Source organism: Esox lucius, chromosome 10 (genome assembly GCF_011004845.1).
Source record: "Esox lucius isolate fEsoLuc1 chromosome 10, fEsoLuc1.pri, whole genome shotgun sequence".
In the NCBI taxonomy this organism is placed as follows: domain Eukaryota; kingdom Metazoa; phylum Chordata; class Actinopteri; order Esociformes; family Esocidae; genus Esox; species Esox lucius.
In genome coordinates, this window is record NC_047578.1 from 464,992 (window position 1) to 487,260 (window position 22,269).

The following is a 22,269-nucleotide window of genomic DNA, read 5'->3' on the forward strand; positions in this document are numbered from 1 at the left end:
ATTTCAAGCTTTCGTTTAAATGTATTTTAATGCAAACTACCTTGTGGTGTGTTGGTGTTCCTTCCTACACCACTGTTTACTGTCCAACATGACTGATCAGTCCCAAGGAGTTGGCATGATGGCAAAGACTGGCACATTTACACAATGTTTTACGCCACTGCTGAACATTTAGCTGGGACATGTCAGGACAAAATTCAATCCCAGGTTAGAATCATTACAGATTTTTAAGGCCATTTCGGGCTGAGGTGACATGCGACGTGTATTGTGAAAGGTAACCGCAAACACAAGCACTGCCTAGTTTAAATAAAATACTTTGATTTTCATGTAATATTTATTCAGTGGAGCGCAACACCAGTCTCATTCCTGGTGGTGTCCTGAAAAACAGAAGTACAATTTAAGAATGCTCTCCTTTTCTTTCACTGAAATTAAATATTAGCTGGTGTTTCCCAGCACGGTGTCAATGTCAGAGCTTGATCAGAATCCTGGCTCAAACTCAAAAGAGTTGTGTATCAAACGCTTACTGACTGAAGACATGGCATACAATCATACAAAGCACAATCTGTTTATTCCAAAAATGGCCAATCAACTGTCTGTGGTGAAAGCATAGCATTAAACACATGCAAGTTGCCCATCAGATCTGAACTGACCACCTGAACTGAATTTCGTTTTGGGAGCAGAACACCATCTGAAAACTAGCAGATAAGAGACAATACTAATACACAAATGGACCTACTTTTGGTACAGACTGATACAGTTAATCTACTGAACCAGAGCTATCATGTTGGTCAGGTCTGACTCTGAGCTATACAGAACATGATTTTAAACTGTCCTCAACATTACCTGACAAACAGCACTCTCTCATGGTTAAAAAATAATAGCTGTCAATACAGTGCCAACATCATCTTTTTCAATACTTAAAACACTTCAACAGTTTATCAAAGCAGCAGTTTATTACATATATACAAGGATGTCATTTCTCAGAGGTTCAGATCCCAGGCACATACTGCATCTCAACCACAGCATGTTCCAGCGTGTGGAGAGCTTCATGGTGTCTGTCCCTCGCCTGATCAATCTATCATAATGCTTATCTGCATAACCTGCTGTTACTGGGAATAATATAAATACTTCTGCAAGAAAACTAGATGCTCATGACTTTCCAGATATGGTTGCATCCCAAATAGCAGCAAATTCCCAGTATAGTATACTACATTTGATAAGAGCCCTAGGGGAGAACGAGAGCTCTGGGCCCTGGTCAAAAGTAGTCGGCGCCATTTGGGACACATGCCCTCTCTTCAGTGCTGCCAGGGAGTCTGAGCATGCTGAGGTAAAGAAGCTGCATCTGATATCTCTTGACTTCCTCCAGAATGAAAATGAAGGGTGCAGCTGCTGTGAATGATTGAACAACGCCCTGGTTGCTATCCTCACAACACTAAAGATGTGTCCAAGCACAGTGCCATTTCCCACAGTTCACATGAGGAAGTCTCAGAGGAATTGCTGTCTTTCCACATGTGTCCATGATGCTCCTTCCATTCTGTGGTCTTCCTACAGCTGTTCAAGTCAGTCCATCTGCGATCAAACCTGAAGCAGAAAAAGGGAATTTAAATAATTGTTAAGAAACAGATTTTTCAATCTGGGAAAGATGACATCACATACAACATGTATCTACCCCGGGTGTTTTGGGTATCTACCCAGGCATTTTGGGTATCTACCTCTGGCATGTTGGATATCTATCCAGGAATTTTGGATATCTGGTCCGGGTGTTTTGGGTATCTAACCCAGGCATTTTGGATGTCTACCCTGGGTGTTTTGGGTATCTAACCCAGGCATTTTGGATGTCTACCCTGGGTGTTTTGGGTATCTAACCCAGGCATTTTGGATGTCTACCCTGGGTGTTTTGGGTATCTAACCCAGGCATTTTGGATGTCTACCCTGGGTGTTTTGGGTATCTAACCCAGGCATGATGGATCTCTGTCCCGGGTGTTTTGGTTATCTACCCTGAGTGTTTTAGGTATCTGCCCTGAATGTTTTGGGTATCTACCCTGGGTTTGGTTTGGGCCCCATCCATAAGGCTCTGTCTGAGCAGCACTGTCACTGTCTCCAGCTCCTGCTCAGCCTCCTGGACGTTTGGGTCTAGCTGCAGTACCTCCTGGAGGTCACTGCTGGCTGCCAGGTAATCCTGTGGATCAGAGGAGAAAATGATAGAGGAGAGGAGGATGAACAAGGAATAGAGGGGATGACAGTGTGAGAAGAGTGTAAGAAAATAAAGTGTCATAAATGTCAAATCATCTTCTACTGCACACCCTGCTAAACCTATAGGTTTGATTTTCATATGCACCTGTAAGCCTTTATACGCTAGAGCCCGTCTATAGAAGGCCTTCTTATTGGTTGGCTCAAGCTTTAGGGCGGAGTCACAGTCCTTTTTTGCCTCCTCAAAACAACCCAGTCTCAGATAACAGATGGCTCTGCAGGGGAAGGGAGGAGTTAGGGACAGGTGGTAACTGTAATGTTGGTGGACAGTTTACAGAAATAACCTCTTTATGTAAGTCAATATATAAGTACTATGACAAATTGAGTGAATTGGACTTCCATAGCATTGGAGACTATCCACATATTGAAAATTAGACGGTTAAGAAGAATGCTGTAAATGTCCTGTTAAAACTGGTGTCCAGTTGTTTTAATGCTTGCAAGACCCGAATAACATTGTCTCACCTGTTGGTAAAGCAAGAGCAATCGTCAGGTTTGATCTGAAGGCATTCACTATACTTCTCCAGACCATCCCGGAAAAGGCCCTTCCTCACATTGTCGTTTCCTTCTGTTTTGAGAGAAGCAAAGCGGGCCTCTGCTTTTTTAGCTGCAGACAAATTAAAAAGAGCAGTAGAGATGATTGGCAGGGAAATGTAAGCAACATGATTTGTTTAATCAGGACTAATCAAATCATTTCTGGTTTCAAGCCTTTCCTGGCCAACATTCTGCATCCAACTGCTGGCTTGCCTCTGAGGCTATGCAGGGTCATGGCTGTTTGAGCTATAGAGGGATAAATGTCATCAGAGGCTCCATTGCTAGATGACTCCTGCTCTCCCCATGGGTGGTGCATATATTATGATCTTGGCATTCAGCTCTCCAGTAATTACCCCCCCCTCTCCCCCATGGCTTCCATCCATTTCAAGGTTTGATGCATCATTCATTCAGAGTTATCCTTCTAACACTCCCACCACAGTCAAAGTTGCTTAGATTACACGTCTTCCCCGTTATAATTTCTGGTTGACCAACAGATAAAACTCGTAACATTCTTTATTTAGTTGCAGCCACATGATTGGCTGTTTGGCTACAAGTCAGTGTACATAATGAAGTGGCCAGTGAGTGTCCTCTGTCAAATTCCATGTTGTTAATATCACAGTCCAATATAACTATTCAAGTGTAACAGGTCCTACTTGGATTCGAACCCGAGTTCTCGGGATGGGCGTTGGGCGCTCTAGCAAGGAACACATGGGCTCTAGCCTCTGTCATTAGAGTGCCCCTCAAGGCATCAAGGAGTGAGGTTTTCACTCATAGCACAGCACTCTCTGGCCTCTGTACCACAAGCTTAAGATTGTTCTCACCTACTGTCTTCCAAGTATTCTTGAAAACATCCTTGATGATGTGGACACTGTGATAAGTTAATTTCCTGACAATGCACATATTATCTGATAACTTCAGCCCTCCAGGGGTCTTCCTTACATTTAATTAATTCCTCTGTTCTCATTCTTCTAGATTTATCATGACTATTGCTCCTCTCTCCTCCTGTTCTCTTCATTTGACACTGTAAACCATCAGATCATCCTCTCCATTTCTCAGGGCGTTTCAGGCTCTGGATCTTGGATCGCTCCCTACTTGGCAGGACGTTCCTACCAGGTGATGTAGAGAGAATCAGGATAAGTGGCTGCAGGATCAGCCCTCTTACTACTGGTGTTCCCCAGGGCTGCATTCTTCTCTTTAAACACCAAGTCACTTGGCTCTGTCATATCTTCACATGGACTCTTCTATCACTGCTGTGCAGATGACACTCAACAATGTTTCTCCTTTCCCCATGTGACTGGCAGAAATCTCAACTTGGATTTCAATCTACCACCTCAAGCTCAACCTTAACAAGACCGAGTTGCTCTTCCAAATTTCCCAAACAACTTTGATGTGACCCTAGCGATCACGCTTTCGTTCTCCGCAAACATCTAGACTGAAACTCATTTCTGCAGGTTCATGTTCTATAGCATTTGTAGAGTGCTCAATTCTTAATCAAGGCACTTGTCATCTCATGCTAGGACTAATACCATTCCAAGGAATCTGCTTAGCCCTAGTCCTGACACCCGTGATGGAACCCTTAAAGCAAGCACAGAGTACCTGATCATTTTCCTGAAAACTTAACAAAGATTTCTCAAATGACTTAACAACTTTTTAATTACTTTCAGAAACACCATCTCATGGCACAGGACTATGAAGGGACTAACACACACACACATTTAATTCAGGAAGAGTAGCTTCTGCATTAAGTGTTAGCAGAAGCTAAAGGAAATCCAAATTTAGATTAATCTCTGTTAATCTCAACATAGGACTTTAACTCAAATGCATTCAGTAATAACTAGAGATCCCATAACAGATTGTAATGAGATGTTCCGAGCGTTTGTGCTGTCAGCTGAGGGGTACCAACAGCAGGCCACCTGATCCTGGTTTTTCCATGAGAACCATTCTGCCAGTCTGCCTTCCATCTATTCTATTACACTCTGCATTATTCATTGACTGCCCTTGAGACAGCATTACTACAAATACTAACACTACATAGCTTAGCAACTAAGCCTTCACCCAAGGCCGTAGATGCCGATGTCTACACTGGGTGACCAGTTTATTAGGTACACCAATAATACTGGGTCTGACAGTTTATCAGGTAGCCCCATATAATACCTGGTTGGACACTTTGCCTGCAGAACAGCTTGAATTCTTCAGGACATGGATTCTACAAAGTGTCTTGACTTTCTCCTTCAGCTTCTCTCAACAAGCTGTGTTTGCCCAAAGGACTGTTGCTGACTGGATGTTTTTTTGTTTGCTGTAATTTCTCTGGACACCCAAGACACTGTGGTGTGTGAAAATCAGAAGTGGACGGCTGGTTATGAGATCCTAGAACTGACAGAACTGGTACCACAAATCAGTCCACCATCAAACACTGAACTAACTAGTTTCACCATTCTAACATTCAAACAGTCTGGATGCCTGTCTGACTGCTTTATATAGCAAGCCTCAGCCACAAGGTCTAGAGCAGCAACAAATTATGAAAACGAGGTTGCAAAGCTAATGAACTGGCCACTGAGTGTAAACCAGTTTCAATACCTGCCATCAGATGATGGCCAAGACCTGTTTAAACTGTTTAATATCACTGTTGGACAGAGAGTTGTGAGATTAGCCAGTAAACCAGAAGTCGTGTGAGAAAGTAAGCTCTGACCTTCTCGTGCCTGGACGAGCTCCACGCTCGGGTCTTTCTGTCTGTGGTGCTGCTGAGCAGACATGGGGACCAGAGGGATCTCTGGAAGCTTCTCTCTCCATTCAGGACCATCCTGCTCTATAAGCTGCTTGGTGATCCTGTATGGAGGAAAGCACACTTCACACCAGCTATAACAAAAGCAACAGTGATTGGCTGCTCAGTCACATCCGTTATAACAGCAACAGTGATTGGCTGCTCGGTCACATCCGTAATAACAGCAACAGTGATTGGCTGCCGGTCTCATCCGTAATAACAGCAACAGTGATTGGCTGCTTATAAAGGTAATTTCTCACAGTCAATTGGATTATTGACCATTGTATATCAGCCCTATAGTGGGGATCTAAGGAGTTCCTCAGAACCCCCCCCGTGGGAACTGATTCGGCTGTCGCTCAGGTTACCGATGGACACTGTCGTGGGCGGACTGAACGCCAATGTCGATCTGCAGAACGGTCTTGTAATCCACGTAGGCCTGCCGGTAGCGCTCCATAGATTCATAGGCCATGGCTCTGCGGAGGAGGGGCTTCAGGGCGAACGGCTGCAGCTCCAAGGCTCTGTTAATAGGATCACGCCAACAGGGAGCTTTAACACACATGCTTTATGTTTGGTCACACGGAGACCCAGGTGGCGCGACCAGACTTATGCCCAGTCCTCTCCACGGGACAGACTGCAGCTGATGCAGCCATTTAGAAAACTGACAGGCAAATTAACATTTTATCGTGTTCCAAATCACCCCCATTCCCTTTAAAGTACACTAGCTCTGGACTAGGAAATAAGGTGTTATTTGAAACCAATACATAGTAATGGAGTGTGGAAGGGACAAGGCCTTCTGACCTGGTACAGTCCTGGATACACTCTGTACTGCTGCCATCCTTCAGGTAGCACGCTGCTCGGTTTGAGTACAGGATGCACAGGTCCTCCGGACTCCCAGTACCTGGAGCAACAAGCAGAGCTTGATTTCATAGTCAGAATGGGTTTTATAAGCAGAGCAGTCATACAATAGCAGAAAGCATTTTGTCCACACTGCTCAGATCAGTCAGCAAACTCCACTACTATAGCTGGAATAGAACACCCAGAGGGGATGCATAGTGCACAGTACGTTCTGCTTTGTCATTCCATTTCCAAGGAAAAGGCTTCCGCTGCTCTTTCTCCAAGTAGCTCAATCTGCAGAGTCAGCGATGAATCAGTACTGATGGATTCCTGTCAGTCTGAATAATGTTGCTGCCCGTGATTTAGCCTGGTGATCCCACCTGATAGTAGCGATCATCTTCCACCCATGAGTTTTGATGAAAAAGATGTAGTTAGATGTTTTGTAAATTGAGATCAATCTTATTAGCAGGACTGTTAAGCTTTATTCCTATGCAGCATAACAAGCCTCCATCAGCAACAGGGAACACTCCCAGGGCTGCTAGACAACAGCTCTGTTACCATGGGATTGGCTGACCATAGCAGCCATGACTGTTGTTAAGCCCAGTGACAACAGAGAGGCCTGTGAGCCAGAATATTGAACCTGTTTTCAGACACCACAGCTGGGAGTGACACGATATACCTGTTTCCATCTTGGGCCACAACATTTTGACTATTCTGCATTACTAAACTGTTAGCCTCTGTCCTTATGGAAAAAACAAGTAGTCTCTTTTGTAAAGTAGCCCTATATCACTACTGCAGTAGTACTTCTATATCCCCATTGCAGAGAACTCCTATATCTCTTTTGTAAAGTCACCCTGTATCACCGCTGCAGTAGTAGTCCTATATCTCCATTGTAGAGTAGTCCAGTATCACTGTTGTCAGAGGATTGAATGATTCTATTGACCCATAAGGAAAATGTCACTTTCCTAGATTGCAGTAATCTCATGAAACATTGAGTTGACAGGCTGCCGCCAGCTTTGATCAGACATGAAAGGCATTTAAGAGCTCTGAGCTAATGAACTCTTAAGAGACTAAGCCCCATTCTGAGATGTCCAACTCCTCTGTAAGAAGCACAACCAAACGGCTAGTAGTTTTACTCCACCTGCGTCACAGCAGCCGTTGATGGCCGCAGAATACTTCTCCACAGCATCTGCAAACTGTCCATTTTTGAAGAGGTGGTTTCCCTCGTTCTTGAGGCGGGCCAGGTGTGGCGGCAGGGCTCCAGCGGGCACGTCCAGGTAGCTGCTGTCAGGTGGGGTTTCCCGGCTCCTGTCCCCCTGAGTGGCTCCATTGACTACTGACTCCTTTGATGGGGGCCCCTTTCCTGCCCGGGGCTTTTCTGTACTCCCGGCCCTGCTTCGCCTCCTGAATCCTGGGGTGGACTGGTCCGTTTTAGTCCCTTCGGCTCCACTGGGCTTATCCTGCGCATTGCCCATGATTATCTGTGCTTGCTGCCACAGCTCTTCCCTCTCTGAGCAGCACCCTGGCCTATCTGGGTTGGAAGATTGTGTCAGGACACACCCCTACTGGTGGAGTCAGCAGTGACATCACAGAAGGGGCGGGGTTGTTGCATTGCAGTGCTGCAGAGCTGCGAAAGGAGCTCCATGAATAATGAGGCTGAACTGGCTCCCTGCAGGAAAAAGGCAGTTCTGTTGCCAGTTGTTAGGTGTCTGAGAAAATTAGGACCTACCTCTAGGGACATCAGGCCAGGAAACCAGTTACACCCCAAAAGGAAACCAAAACCCTATGTAGTGCATCACTTTTGACCAAGATTGTTAGTCCTCCAGTCAGTAGTTATGCACTATATAATGAACAGGGTGTGATTTCAGATACAGTAGTAATCAGGCAGCCTGAAGCCAGAGGGAAATGAAGGGAATCATGAACACAGTGCTGCTAAAAGGCATTTCCCATTCACTGTATTCAACTACTGTTCATATCCAGCCTATATTCATATTAATAGAAAGACATGACCTCTGTATTGGGTCTTCGCTGTGAAGGAAAACCATTTGTACACTGATAGATTTGACAGTTATCTTCCTACACAGAGATTGCTCCTAATACAGAGAAACACGGACGACTGGACCGTTCAGTCCTACTAGAAACATACCGCCACTGTACACTTTCCATATTCAGTGGTCCTGTTGTGGAGATGTCGTGACGAGTAGAAATTAGAGCTATTTAAGGAACTAACAGTACTAAAGTAAGACACTTATGATTATGCAAATTAGTGGAATCAGAAAACCATCTCTATCATCAATTACAGGAAGGTAAAAAGGCAACCATCAAAAGATCCCCCATTTTGGTACTCCTCCCCAACCCAGTGAAAAGTGCAATTTATTTGAAAGAATATACAGAGTTTGTTTTTGGATTGTAACCAAATTTATTTACACTGCGATACACAAAAAACAACATGAAATAAAAAAATGAACCTAGTTCTATTGTCTTTGTCCACGTCAGCGCGCGTCAAATACAACCACTGGAAACAGCTAGTCAAGGAATATCAACCGAAAAGGAAAACATCAAAACAAATAGGCAAAGCAGCATTTTGCACAAGTCTTAGATTAAACTGGTGGGTAATTACACTGCCCTCTGTAGCTGATCTGCTAGTAGGATTTGAACTCTGGTCTCGCAATTATGCTGCTAGCCAATATTTTACATTTAAGTCATTTAGCAGACACTCTTATCCATACAGAATGCAGGAGCAATTAGGTAAACATACCTACTCATGGACAGATCAATAATTTCATGTGTTTAACATTTCTAGTTCAGAGATTTGATCTAGCACCCCTTTAGGTTGGGACAGGATGCTAGTGTATTGCAGGGCATTTTTTTATTTACTCATTATTCAGTTCTACAGAGACATTTTAAAGAACATTCCCTTGGGTATCTTTTGAGCCATTGACAAGGGCATTTTTAAAAGGATACATCTCTTTGTTCTCTTCTTGTACATGATTCTGTATCCACACTCTCTGCATCTGATTGGATCACGAGCCTTAATTTCATTTTCAGTGTGGCACTCTGTTTGGAGAAAAACAACATTCCAGCAGCAATCACCTATGTGTTCTGTACTGTAGGAACTACAGCAGTACAGCAATAATACAGAGACAAATGTTATGTAGATATGGGTGAACAAAACAAACGGGTGGCAACTACAGTCACATATTATGAGAAGTCACTGTAAATGTCATTTTCAAAGCAATTTGTTGATATCACCACCTCTCAAACACGTTGTGTCATGCAGAGTATTCATAATAGACATTCTGTTATGTTCAGTAGTGTTTACCGAGTAGACATTATTTGTCATGTAGAATATTATAGAGTCAAAGTAGACATTACCACCACATATGTAGATCATAGGTTGTTGCTTGGGTGGTTGCACGTCTTTTTGAGCGTCCATGCCTGAATCTGGAGATGAGATAACGGTGTGTTTAAGTTTAAGTGCCTAGGTGTTGTGCAATTGCTAACATATCACACGATTGCTAAATCAGACAAAATATCACACCGTAATACAGTATGATATGATAAATAGGTAGCTAACCGCTAGAAATATTTCAATAACTTTTTCCGACTTGCTAGCATTAGCGGTCTAGCTACAGTAGCTACCCAGTTAGCTAAGAACAGCAAATGCAAAGGTATGCACATATATCAATTTCACCTAACATCTAATGAAGAACTCGGAACTATTATAGTATGAATCGCATTTGTAGTATCAATTAATAAAGAAATAATTGTAATTCAAATAACACACCGGTTTAGAAAACTGCTACAGATGTTTGTTTGTTTCTCTCATGCCAGCATGCGCAACGGTACTGGACGTCGCAATAACGTGATTCGTGATAGGTTACCTAATCCTCGAATGTAATTGGTTCGTTAAACGTTTCTATTTCTGCTTCATTATCCATTACAATTAATTATTTTAATTATTATTACTTGTAATTGACGGATATAAAGCAGCCCATTAAGTGTTTTATTATCTCTGGTAAACCCCAAGTCGTCTGCTTCGCAAGCATTTGCTGACGTCTCCTGATTTTGCGGTAGGCGGTAACTCCAGGACAGGAGGTGGCGCTTTTCTACACCGACGTTGGTGACCCTCTTCTCGTTTTTACATTGAAGACGATTCAGCTGGACCGGTAATAGTGTGAAAACAACAACTAAAATAGAGAATGAAAATATCTCGAATATTACTTTGAATTTGTTATTTTCCGGCGTTTGTAAAGTCCCGGCGGATTATCTGAAGTTGAAAACCATGGAGCCATCGACAGCGCCCAAAAGGTGTGAATGGTTTGATTCGCTTGGAAAAGTAGAGAGTAACTACGAGCAAATGTAGCGATCTAGCTGAATTAGCATTGACAGCACAATAGCTAGGCAGCTAACTAACAAAATAGCCACGTTAGTAAGTTTACTAACAATATATGGTAATTTCCGATAAATTAGTCTTAGTTTCACCACAAATACTGCTAATTAGCTGGCGAAATATTATATTAGTTGTCTTCATGCTAGTTCTATTTTGAAATGCGGTTGTATTAACAACATGTCTAACTAGTGGTAACTGTGCTATATAGTTCTGTAAGTTGGGTACTGAATGAGAGAATTAATCAAATGTAAAAACGTGCTGTAAAAGTATGTGCTGTGTTTTACATTTTAATGCATCCTTTTCACCACTAACAAACGCTAGTTAGCTAGACAACGTTTCATGTAATTTTAGGATACATTGCATTGTCATTATATTCAGTGTATACGCAATCCCAGTAATGTTGTATATATTCTGTCTCCACAGCAAGCTGAAGAAACTGAGTGAAGACAGTCTCACAAAACAACCAGAGGAGGTTTTTGATGTTCTGGAAAAACTTGGTGAAGGGTGAGGATATTTATTTCTTACATCATTATAACCTTGATAACACTGAAATGTATTCATTTATGAACGGTTTTAGTTCATGCGACAGTAGTGTTTATTTTTATTTTTTAGGTCCTATGGCAGTGTATTCAAAGCCATTCACAAGGAGTCGGGACAGGTGGTGGCCATTAAACAGGTTCCTGTTGAGTCAGACCTGCAGGAAATCATCAAAGAGATCTCTATCATGCAGCAATGTGACAGGTACTGAATGCTAATAATATATTATTATATATTTCCAATCATGCAGTCGTGTAACAGGTACTGACGCAGTCGAGAACATACTCTTCCTCACACAGAACTTAGGATTTATCTTCTCATTTATGATATTCATAATCATTCAGTTAGATTTTTACATGATCTTACCTACCGTAGTTGAGTGTATTGTCCATGGGTCCTGCAATGTAAAACACATTTTCTGATCTCCCTTGGTTTGGTTTGTTTCATGTCCAGTCCCTATGTGGTTAAGTACTATGGCAGCTACTTCAAGAACACTGACCTGTGGATAGTGATGGAGTACTGTGGGGCGGGGTCAGTTTCTGACATCATCAGACTGCGCAACAAAACGGTCAGTACCGGGTATCTACAACATTTTGGTAGGGCACGTGTCCCGTTTAAGGAGGGCTGAGCATTTACAGTCTTGGTCAATCGGTGAGTACAGTAATAATGAACAATATAGTCATTAAAGTGCCTGTAAACTCTATGTAAAATCTTAATGTTTGCATGATGTTATTTAAGAATCATCACTGAATGCATGAAGATTTTGTAGCTTTTCTGCCTCTTCAGACTGCTCAATTACAGTTTATCCTCATTGATTTTCATAACTCTTCATAAATTTCATGTCGACCGTTGCATAACAGTGTGGAAAGCAATGCCAACAATGTAACAAAATATGGATCTAAACTTACAGAAAACGTCATTTGCAATACATAATGGCATAACTCAGTAACCCCGTTAAGGGTGGGCATTTTAAGGCTAAGTTAGCCATAGCTCCCTGAGTGAGGAATATTGACTTAAATTCCTGGGCAAGTGTTCATCATTTTAACTACTCTAACAAACATTTTAGATAATGTGAATAATGTTCTGTGTAATAAGGCCTAAAAGGGTGAACATTTCAGACCTTACATTTAAATATTGTGTTCATATATAGACTACTGATCAGAATTCATATGTTCTCTTTGTCTTTTGTAGCTCACCGAGGATGAGATCGCCACCATCCTGAAGTCCACACTGAAGGGCCTGGAATACCTGCATTTCATGAGGAAGATCCACAGAGACATCAAAGCAGGAAATATTCTGCTCAACACCGAGGGCCACGCCAAACTGGCTGACTTTGGAGTCGCGGGACAGCTTACGGTTGGTGTCTCTGTCTCTTCTCATTCAATCTTGTTCTTTTTCTCTCGCTTGCTTTTTAAAAAATTTGGACAAATACCACTACATTGCTTCTTATTGGCTAGCCTGCTCACTGTATGCAGACCAGCCGTGCATGCAATTTCAGTACCTATTGCTATTTGGACCTGTTACCTTTTGTTGCTATTTGGACCTGTTACCTGTTGTTATTTGGACTGTGTGTAGGACACCATGGCAAAGCGCAACACAGTGATTGGGACTCCGTTCTGGATGGCTCCGGAGGTGATCCAGGAGATTGGATACAACTGTGTAGCAGACATCTGGTCTCTGGGCATCACCTCCATAGAGATGGCTGAGGGAAAGCCCCCATACGCTGATATACATCCCATGAGGGTGAGTGAGACCACTGATGTAGGTTGAGCTTCCAGGCAGGCAGGATGATGATGATGGTGTTTCTAGGTGGAGAACAGACCATAATCTAATTAGAGGGCAGATAGGAGGATGATGATGGTGGTGGCTGGGGGACAGACGGGACGTGGAAGGTGGTAGTGAGGTTACATGTGTGGGAAGAGTCAGGGGAAGAGTCACTGGCTTCTTGTCTCTCTGTTGCGCACTTGTGCAATTGGGCTGTACGCTGCTGGCAATACTCGCCCTCTTTCAGGGGGGTTGCTGTTGGTGGGTGTCCCTTTGGTTGATGCCTGGCAATGTGGGTGGATTGATTTCCTGCCTGTTGGGCCCTGTCCGGGGCCTCCCCCGGGTTGGGCCACAGTGTCGCCGGACCCCCCCGTCTCAGTTCCAAGGTGTTACGCTGCTATATTATTGTGCTGGGGGATATGAGGAATGCACTTTCTAACTTTTCTCAGTCCCCTCCAGTTTTACATTTTAGGAGGAGATGAGGTCCTGGTCCACACCTGCGGAGTACCTGGTTTGGGGGGCCCGTTGCTGTCCTTGTCCACCTGGTCATTCTTTTGACCTAGTCTAAAATCAAATAGACTCTGGATTTAGTCCAGAGAAATGTATTTATTATTCCAATTGGACTCTTAATATCTAACCCGGCACAGCCAGAAGAGGACTGGTCACCCCTCTGAGCCTGGGTCCTCTATAGGTTTCTTCCTAAAATTCGGCCTTCTTAGGGAGTTTTTCCTAGCCACTGAAATCCAAAACTACTGTTGTTTGCTCCTTGGGGTTTAAGGCCGGGAGTCTCTGTAAAGCACTTTGTGACAACTGCTGTTGTAAAAAGGGCTTTATGAATAAATTTAATTGATTGACATGTGGATGCTTATAACGGTTATACCTGAAATGACCAGTGTGCCTTAATGTTGATCTACAGAGGTGCCACACCTGCTAAATTGACTAACTCTTCTGTATTGTTATCAGGCCATTTTCATGATCCCAACCAACCCCCCTCCGACGTTCAGGAAGCCGGAGCTATGGACAGATGACTTTACTGACTTTGTGAAGAAATGCCTGGTAAAGAACCCAGAACAGAGAGCTACAGCCACCCAATTACTTCAGGTAAGATGCTGTCTGACTGAATGGCTGGCTATCTTAAGGTCTGACAACGACCACCTGTAGACACCATTTCTCTTTCCAAGACACTAGGCCTTGACATTTAGCTCTCCAAGCTGTACCTCCCTTTCCAAACGAAGTGAAACACCTGTCATGGATGCCAAGCTTCATCAACTCAACCTTTCTCCCTCAGCATCCATTCATCACGGCAGCCAAACCTGTGAGCATCCTCCGAGACCTGATCACAGAGGCCATGGAGATGAAGGCTAAGAGACAACAGGAGCAGCAGAGGGAGCTGGAGGAGGAAGATGACAACTCTGTACGTGGGTGGTCCGGGGCTGCAGATTATTTATGTAGTGTTTATGTAATGCAGTCTGTCTTTTGGAGACGCACAGAATCTGCTTGCATCTTGGGGTCTTAAAATCTTAAGTTATGTGCCACCATTTGTGTCTCTGTCTCTCCAGGATGAGGAGGTGGAGGTGGACTCTCATACTATGGTGAAGTCTGGTTCGGAGGGGCCTGGGACCATGAGAGCCACCAGTACCATGAGTGACGGGGCCCAGACCATGATAGAACATGGCAGCACTATGTTGGAATCGGACCTGGGAACCATGGTGATCAACAGCGATGAGGAGGAGGAGGAGGAGGACAGCCAACAAGGATCTATGAGACGTAGGAACACCACGACTATCTGTAGTAGTTTTAGGAGGGGAGCGTTTGCGAGGAGTGTGTCAGGACACTGTTAAAGTATCTAGCCTACATTCTAGTTGACCTCCCCAGATATTGTTCCAACACAACTGGTTAATGATAAGAGGCCACAGGGTGATTGAGGGAATGTCTTCCTCAGGACACGCCACACCCCAGCAACCTCTGCGCCCATCCTTCATGGACTACTTCGACAAGCAGGACTCCAATAAGGCCCACCAGGAGAGTTACAACCACAACCAGCAGGACCCCGGCTTCCACATCAGCCAGGCCAAGAACGTCTTCCCTGACAACTGGAAGGTTCCACAGGATGGAGACTTTGACTTTGTGAGTTCCACAGTCTCTGATTTGCTCTGTTTCTTAAAGACTTTCACTGTGCCGTGTTTTGAAGTTGTTTCTCTCGTTTGCTTTGTGTGTGTCGAAGCAGCTGAAGAACCTGGACTTTGAAGAGCTTCAGTTGCGCCTGACGGCTCTGGACCCGATGATGGAGCGAGAGATTGAAGAGCTCCGGCAGCGTTACACCGCCAAGCGACAGCCCATCCTGGACGCCATGGATGCCAAGAAACGTCGGCAGCAGAACTTCTGACGTACTGGACCAGGGGAAGGCAGCCATTTTGACGCGGACCCATTTCCATGCTGCATTTTAGTCATAGGATCAGGTCTCTTTCCATGTTCCATTTAAAAAAAAATGATAATCCAGAAGTTAAAACTGATCCAAAATCATCCTTCAGGGTTACAGTACTTCTGAGGGTCTGACGTTAGGCGTTATGACCTGTTTCTGGTTGAGGACTGAAGACCTGGCTGCATCCGAACCCCCCCCCCCCTTTCCCCCATGTCCTCCATTCACCCCCCCTCCCCCATGTCCTCCATTCACCCCAGTATTGTCCTTCCCATGGTTCCCTGTTCCCTTGACTAGTCGTCCTGTCATGGCTTCAAGTTTAATCCTGACATCCCTCTTAACTTTAAACCTTTAGGAAGGCTTACATCCCAAAGTATGATTAACATTAGATGTTCCTAAAGTCCTCAGTGACCACATCTGTCTGGGTTTCAACCAGCTCTGCTCCGGCTGCTGGGACATGTTACTGTACCTCTACTATTCCTGCCTGTTGATACATTCCTCTGACTGCCTGAGTGGCAGGGGATGACTTGCTTTAGCCTGGTCCAGTAGAGGTTTGTGCTGTCACACCACTCCTCGTCAAGAGCACGAATACACTGGTCCCTAGGCTAGAGTGACCTGTGGCATGTTTGATGTTGTCTAGGTGTTATGAGGAAGTAATGCCTCAGGAGGTCTGCTGAATGCTCACTACACACAACTGTGCTGTATTGGTTGTCTACCTGGGATCATGTGGTGTTATAAACTGGTTGCCAATCGTTAAAACAAGCGATTTAGTGAAAATAAACAGTTTTCAACCCTAATTTGCTCTAAGCTGTGGTATGAATGCCACAATTATGACAAAATATTTTTTTCTGTTCAAATGCCATTGGTAATTGGTTTATAACAGCAATAACGTATCTGAAGGGTTTGTGCTATATCGACAATTTACCACAGTTTAGAGCTGAATCCTGGCACTCCTTGGGTCGTTCCTAAGAACTGCCGTAGTATATTGGCCATATACCACATCCCCTTGGGCCTTATTTGCTTCCAGGAAGTCAGTGTCCAAACCCAAATAACCCGGTTTATAATCCAGGTATGTATCATAGTACACTGTGGAGTTCATTTCCTCCATTGACATGTATTGAAATGGAACCGGCTCCACACCTGGAAAGGATTTTAGGACATTAGGATTTTCTGTGGAGGCGTTCTCCACGACCAAAGACAATCTTGATAAGTACATTTTAGAAAGCCTTAAAAGAATGGGAGTGATATTTTTTTGAGTGTATTCTTACGATCTGATTCATCAGAGTTTCTCCAAGTGCTGTCAAGACATAAAGGCCGGACAGACGTTATGAAGGTGATCTTATGTAAACCATGACGTTAACTTTGTCCATTGGATCTTCTGTTAGTTGTACATTGTTCTGTTTGATATTCTGAAACAAAACTACAGTACTATATAGTTAACCTCTTTCCTCTAATGAAGACAGACAACCTTTATTTTCTTTGTAACCTAACCTCAGCTGTAGAAATGGAAGAATTCCTTTGTCTGGCTTTGTCGGCTTTTTTTTATGTGTTTCTGGTTTGTTTCCACACTGAAGGGATTTTCTTTGTATTTAGACATGCTTGGTTCTCAATGTCCTATTTGTGCATCATGACTCACAATGTGACCTCAGTCATATGATTTTCGTTCTCTGTTGAGTCTCCAAGCGCACCCTACATCACACAAAGTAGTGCACTACATTGGGGATAAGGTGTCATTTGGGACACTGAATGTATTTGACTTAACAAGCATTTTGCTACAGAGAGACAACCACTTACAGCTAACCTGCTTTGCTTCATGTGATTCATGTGAACACTAACCCCAATGGGACCTGCTTTGCTTCATGTGATTCATGTGAACACTAACCCCAATGGGACCTGCTTTGCTTCATGTGATTCATGGGAACCCTAACTCCAATGGGTCCTGCTTTGCTTCATGTGACCAGTTAGTGAAGGATGACTGAAGGATACTTCTGATGGATTTACCTTGAATCATCCCTTTACGAAAGCTGTTACAAAACCATATTTATTGAATGTGCTGAAACCTATCTGAAAGCCTTGTTGTGGCCCATTAGATTTAGCTTATTGTATAATTATGTTTGACTATGCATGTTTAACTCTATTGTTGATCTTGCTGTGTAGTGGGAGTAACATTGATAAACTATGGAGGATGTAAATATAGAAATGTCAACTTAGTGTCTTGCTTTGTTTCAGGGTTTAGCCTCTACATTGCCAACTGCTTTAGGTTTAACCTCTACGTTACCAACTGCTTTAGGTTTAGCCTGTACAATACAGACTGCTTCAGGTTTAGCCTGTACGTTACCGACTGCTTCAGGTTTAGCCTGTACGTTACCGACTGCTTCAGGTTTAGCCTGTACGTTACCGACTGCTTCAAGTTTAGCCTGTACGTTACCGACTGCTTCAGGTTTAGCCTGCTTTTAATAGGTGACAGCATTTCCCCTTATTACCTGTAACAATCTGTAACCATAGCATCTGTGTTGGATAATGTAACCTAATGCTTAGAACTCCTAACTCCTTACCAGTAGATGTCTGTGTTTTGGTTAAATCATGTCACATGACCTGTGTTTTAAACTTAGAGCTTTTCCCAGAAATCAGACCAAAAGTGTAAATTAATTCAGAGGAGGGTGCTGGACCCTCTGACAAAAAGAAACGTGCGCAGTTCAAGGAAACGTTTTTAAATGAAGATTACAATTATCCACCAAAATACAGAGCCCTAATTTTGAGGTTTGTTTCATATAATATTTGAAAGAGCAAGGAATAAACTTTGACACTGAATAACGTATTTTACTGAACTGTCTTGACAGTTCTTCAGATTATGTATCATGTAAAGAGATATTATATTCTCACGATAGACTCGTAAATCTGCTTTATTTCAAAATATAATCCCAGTGGACTACACAGGTTGGGCGATTTAAATCGACACGTGCAGAGGAAACTGAAATATTTCGTATCGGTCTCCGAAATGTTCCTATGGTGAAACGGAATCTCCATAGCTGGATGGTCTGCGGGTGTAGGGGCGTGTCCTGTATACGACCTTAGAGGTAAGGACCCTGCATGAACATAGAACTGCCCTGATAAAACTGTGTAGTGTTTTTCTGGACTTGGGGTCATTCGCTCAGTCCCAACCTCACTTCAGAGACTTGTACTACTGACACAATGGCCGCTATTCAGAAACATTGTCCATATACTCCTAAAGCCCCTGTACGGCAGGGCATTTACAGGTACGCATAAATTATTCTCAAAGGGATTTTTGCACAGCGTTTGTGTTGTGTTAATTCTTTAGAAAGCAGATAAGACATGCATTTAGCGATCATAGACTTTGCCATAACTAAATACAAGAAGAAATACCTGCTTCATGAATTATTGTAAAGATAACCGTTTTGACTTTGTGCAGTTGATAAAAACTTTGTGGGGGCTTACATTGACTGCACACTTGCCATCATTACATATTGGCGACGTGTGTGTGCGTGCGTGTGTGTGCGTCTCTTTGTTGATTTTGTGTGTAGGAAAAAAAAAAAACTTTGTGATTTTACTTCAGCACCGAATCTCACCAGACCCATTAGTTACTGTTTACCATAGTGGTGATGATCTAAAAGTCAGATGTTCATTCCCATTATTGACCATAGTGGAGAAGTTATCGGATTAACCTTTGTCCACATTGTGCTTCAGCCAGGTGGTACTGGTGGACAGAACCATGTACATCTCAGGTCAACTGGGGATGGATGTGACCACTGGCCTCCTGGTTGAAGGGGGGGTGGAGAACCAGGCCAAACAGGTGAGATGGGGGGATGGCAGGGGGGGTCAGAACCAGGACAAACCTCCTCCATCACCAAATCAATCCAATATTTTTATAAAGCCTTTTTACATTAGCAGTTTTCACAAAATGCTTTAAAGATATTGAGCCGAAAACCCCAGAGAGCTAAAACAACTGTTCTTCTCCCAACAGGCACTGATTAACATGGGGGAGATCCTTAAAGCAGCTGGATGCACTTATGACAATGGTTAGGTTATTTATATGTTTTTAATTGAAGAATGTTTTGTGATTGGTTCAATTCACCTGAATGTCTTAATGAAGACCTGATCGATGTAGATCAGGTCTTCATTAATCGGTCATGTACATCTGACAGACTGGTCTTCATTAATCTGTAATGTACATATGACAGACTATCAATCAATCACATTTATTTATAAAGCCCTTTTTACAATCAGCAGTGGTCACAACGTGCTTTTACAAAACACCCGGCCTTAAACCCCAAGGAGCAAACAACAGTAGTGTTGAATTTCAGTAGCTAGGAAAAACTCCCTAAGAATGCCAACATTTAGGAAGAAACCTAGAGAGGACCAAGGCTCAGAGGGGTGACTAGTCTTTATTAATCTTTAATGTACATCTGACAGACTGATCTTCATTAATCTGTAATGTACATCTGATAGACTGGTCTGCTTTTGTCTCTTCCAGTCATCAAGATAACCTTGCTGTTGGCAGACATTAATGACTATGTCAACATCAACAGTGTATATAAAACATGTAAGTGCTTGACTGACACTGTGAGGTAAGGAGTCATATCATGTCTAAGTCTGGGATCCCCTTGTCTCAGTGCTAGAGCTTTGCACTAGGTTAGTGGGAGTCCCCCTGAGCGTCTAGACTTTGAGTACATGTATATATACAGGGCTTTGGTAAGTGTGCCTGCTAAATTGTTACCATAGGACTACTGTAAGTGGCTCTAAATAAGAATGTATGCTAACAGTTAATGTAGTAAATATGTAAATACTTACACTTTTGATTCAATTCTGGCACAAACAAGAAATGAACGTAATGTTTTGGCTAGAAAGCCTTTTTTTCTAACGTACCAATGTTATGTGCTGAAATTCTTTATTTGTACCACAATTAAACTAAAAGTTCAGTGTCCAAAGTCTGTAGACATTTCCTTAAATGTGCTTCCTGTTTCTCTCTTCAGTAACTGTGAATCAATCATTGTTTTGACTCTGAACACTTCTAGTCCTTAATGTTTGGAAATTGCATTTTTTGCTTAGTATTTGTTGTAATGCTGACCGGCATGTCCACAACTGTCCACACAGTGGCGCCCTTCCCCCTCTCAGAACTACTGTCAGTATTTATTCACTTGTTGTGTGTGCTTACTGTCTAATAATTTATATAGCATCTGCGGCATAATGTTGGATATTTAGTTTTAGAAACAATATTCTTCAGAAGTCTTTTATACCCAAAGAAAGTCCTAATTTAAGCTTGGGCCTCCATAGCTGGAGGTCTATGGAACATGTTCATATCATCCATTAAAAGTCAAAATGTGTGCCTAGCTGTTTTACTGCTCAACATGCTTTATTTTTTATCAGTCAGTAAAGCTGGTAACTCAGCATTGCCTGGACGCTGGTAGGGAAGTTTCTGAGGACCTGAGGAGGCTAAAGTGAATACAAAGTATATAGAAACCTAGTACAGATGTAAATATACTTTTTAAATATAATTTTTTCTTTCTCTCAGTTTTCAGCAAAAACTTCCCTGCCAAGACTACCTACCAGGTGGCTGCCCTCCCAAGAGTAAGCACCAATAACAAAGATCTGCACATATGTTTTCATGATTGGAGGATTGAGCTTTAAATACCCCTCCCTCACCCCCATCCCCCCCCCTCCCCTTCTGTCTGTCTCTCTTTAGGGGGGTCTTGTAGAGATGGAGGCCATAGCTGTCCTGGGTCCCATGTCTGACTCCTGACTGACCGGCCAAGGCATCAACAAGTTGTAAACTTGTGAAAGTGAACTCCAAGAACCATTGAAGTCTGTTTTGTGCTGGCATTCTTGTGCCATTTGTTTGGCCTGACCAGGAGTGGAGTGCTTTTTATGTGGATAGAAAGAGTTTAAGGCCAGATGATGTCATCTAGGTTCATCTGCCACAGAGCTGCTGCAGATACTCAGTCCTTCCTTCCTTCTGGTAGTCATCTTGTAGAGCCCTTGATGTTAGGTTTAGTATGGGTCTGTAAAATTACTTTGTGACAATGGCTGATGTAAGAAGGGTTTTGTCAAATACATTTGATTTATTAAAACTTAATAACAGTAACTACATGAAAATATGCATTTATTGGATCTTTTCTACTTCCATTTTCTGACTTGTAGCCCACCAGTGATAATAAGTGTGGACAGGTTTGTATCTCTATGATTTGATCTAACGGTGTGGGATGGTTTACCTTCATGACCCTGGTATTTAAACTCACCCAGTGTCCCAGGTCTGAGTCAGACAGCTCTCTGACTGAATCCAACAATGTGGATGAGTTCCTGTCTAACAGATAGAAAGACTTCACCACCCACAATAAATGTTGTGGAATCAAACAATCAGTAATTTCCAAAAGCAACATTGGTAAATATCTTTAAGTTCAGTGACTGTTTTATTCAAACCGTTAGACATGATCACAGAGCTTTAAAACATGGTCAAAGATTGTAATAGATAGCTTTATAACATGGTCATAGAGCATTATAAAATATATATATCAAATTATCATAAAGCTGTATAATGTGATCCAAGAGCTGTATAAGCTTTATAATATAATCAATAAAACTTCATAACAGAGCTCTGTAACATGGTCATAGAGCTTGATAACATATTATAGACCCTCATAACCAGCAAGCTGTAAAAAACAATGTAAATGTGTGGTATTTTTTGGCTTTGCATGTCTCATTATGTGAGTGGAATTAAGGTAGATCTCCAGGAACAGGGTAAGGCAGGCCTGATGTAAGGTATTCTTC

At 42.8% G+C, this 22,269-nt stretch overlaps 4 protein-coding genes across 5 annotated transcripts; 2 read left to right on the forward strand and 2 right to left on the reverse strand.

Annotated features, from left to right (window-relative positions):
• Positions 1-546: 546 nt before the first annotated feature.
• On the reverse strand, positions 547-8,200 carry spag1a (sperm associated antigen 1a). Its single transcript, XM_010899923.3, has 8 exons — positions 7,515-8,200; positions 6,338-6,437; positions 5,905-6,057; positions 5,468-5,604; positions 2,710-2,851; positions 2,336-2,462; positions 2,039-2,176; positions 547-1,578 (listed from the first exon to the last, which is right to left on the reverse strand). The coding sequence occupies exons 1-8, from the start codon at positions 7,846-7,848 to the stop codon at positions 1,573-1,575; spliced, it is 1,137 nt and encodes a 378-aa protein (XP_010898225.2). The 5' UTR covers positions 7,849-8,200; the 3' UTR covers positions 547-1,572.
• A 577-nt stretch (positions 8,201-8,777) lies between these two features.
• polr2k (polymerase (RNA) II (DNA directed) polypeptide K) lies at positions 8,778-10,305 on the reverse strand. The gene is made up of 4 exons (XM_010899925.5): positions 10,161-10,305; positions 9,749-9,817; positions 9,338-9,430; positions 8,778-8,888 (listed from the first exon to the last, which is right to left on the reverse strand). The coding sequence occupies exons 2-4, from the start codon at positions 9,807-9,809 to the stop codon at positions 8,866-8,868; spliced, it is 177 nt and encodes a 58-aa protein (XP_010898227.1). The 5' UTR covers positions 9,810-9,817; positions 10,161-10,305; the 3' UTR covers positions 8,778-8,865.
• Positions 10,306-10,424: 119 nt separating this feature from the next.
• stk3 (serine/threonine kinase 3 (STE20 homolog, yeast)) lies at positions 10,425-17,013 on the forward strand. Of its 2 annotated transcripts, none has more exons than XM_010899924.5 (11): positions 10,425-10,684; positions 11,190-11,270; positions 11,379-11,507; positions 11,757-11,871; positions 12,495-12,659; positions 12,879-13,046; positions 14,031-14,168; positions 14,356-14,481; positions 14,627-14,834; positions 15,010-15,194; positions 15,292-17,013. In XM_010899924.5, the coding sequence occupies exons 1-11, from the start codon at positions 10,659-10,661 to the stop codon at positions 15,451-15,453; spliced, it is 1,503 nt and encodes a 500-aa protein (XP_010898226.1). In that variant the 5' UTR covers positions 10,425-10,658; the 3' UTR covers positions 15,454-17,013. The 2 variants fall into 2 exon arrangements, with proteins under 2 accessions (XP_010898226.1, XP_012990877.1); XM_013135423.4 differs by having other exon boundaries at positions 15,295-17,013.
• Positions 17,014-17,805: 792 nt separating this feature from the next.
• On the forward strand, positions 17,806-21,780 carry LOC105027712 (2-iminobutanoate/2-iminopropanoate deaminase). Its single transcript, XM_029122950.2, has 6 exons — positions 17,806-18,743; positions 19,192-19,297; positions 19,469-19,523; positions 19,979-20,047; positions 21,017-21,072; positions 21,188-21,780. The coding sequence occupies exons 1-6, from the start codon at positions 18,679-18,681 to the stop codon at positions 21,242-21,244; spliced, it is 408 nt and encodes a 135-aa protein (XP_028978783.1). The 5' UTR covers positions 17,806-18,678; the 3' UTR covers positions 21,245-21,780.
• Positions 21,781-22,269: the final 489 nt, after the last annotated feature.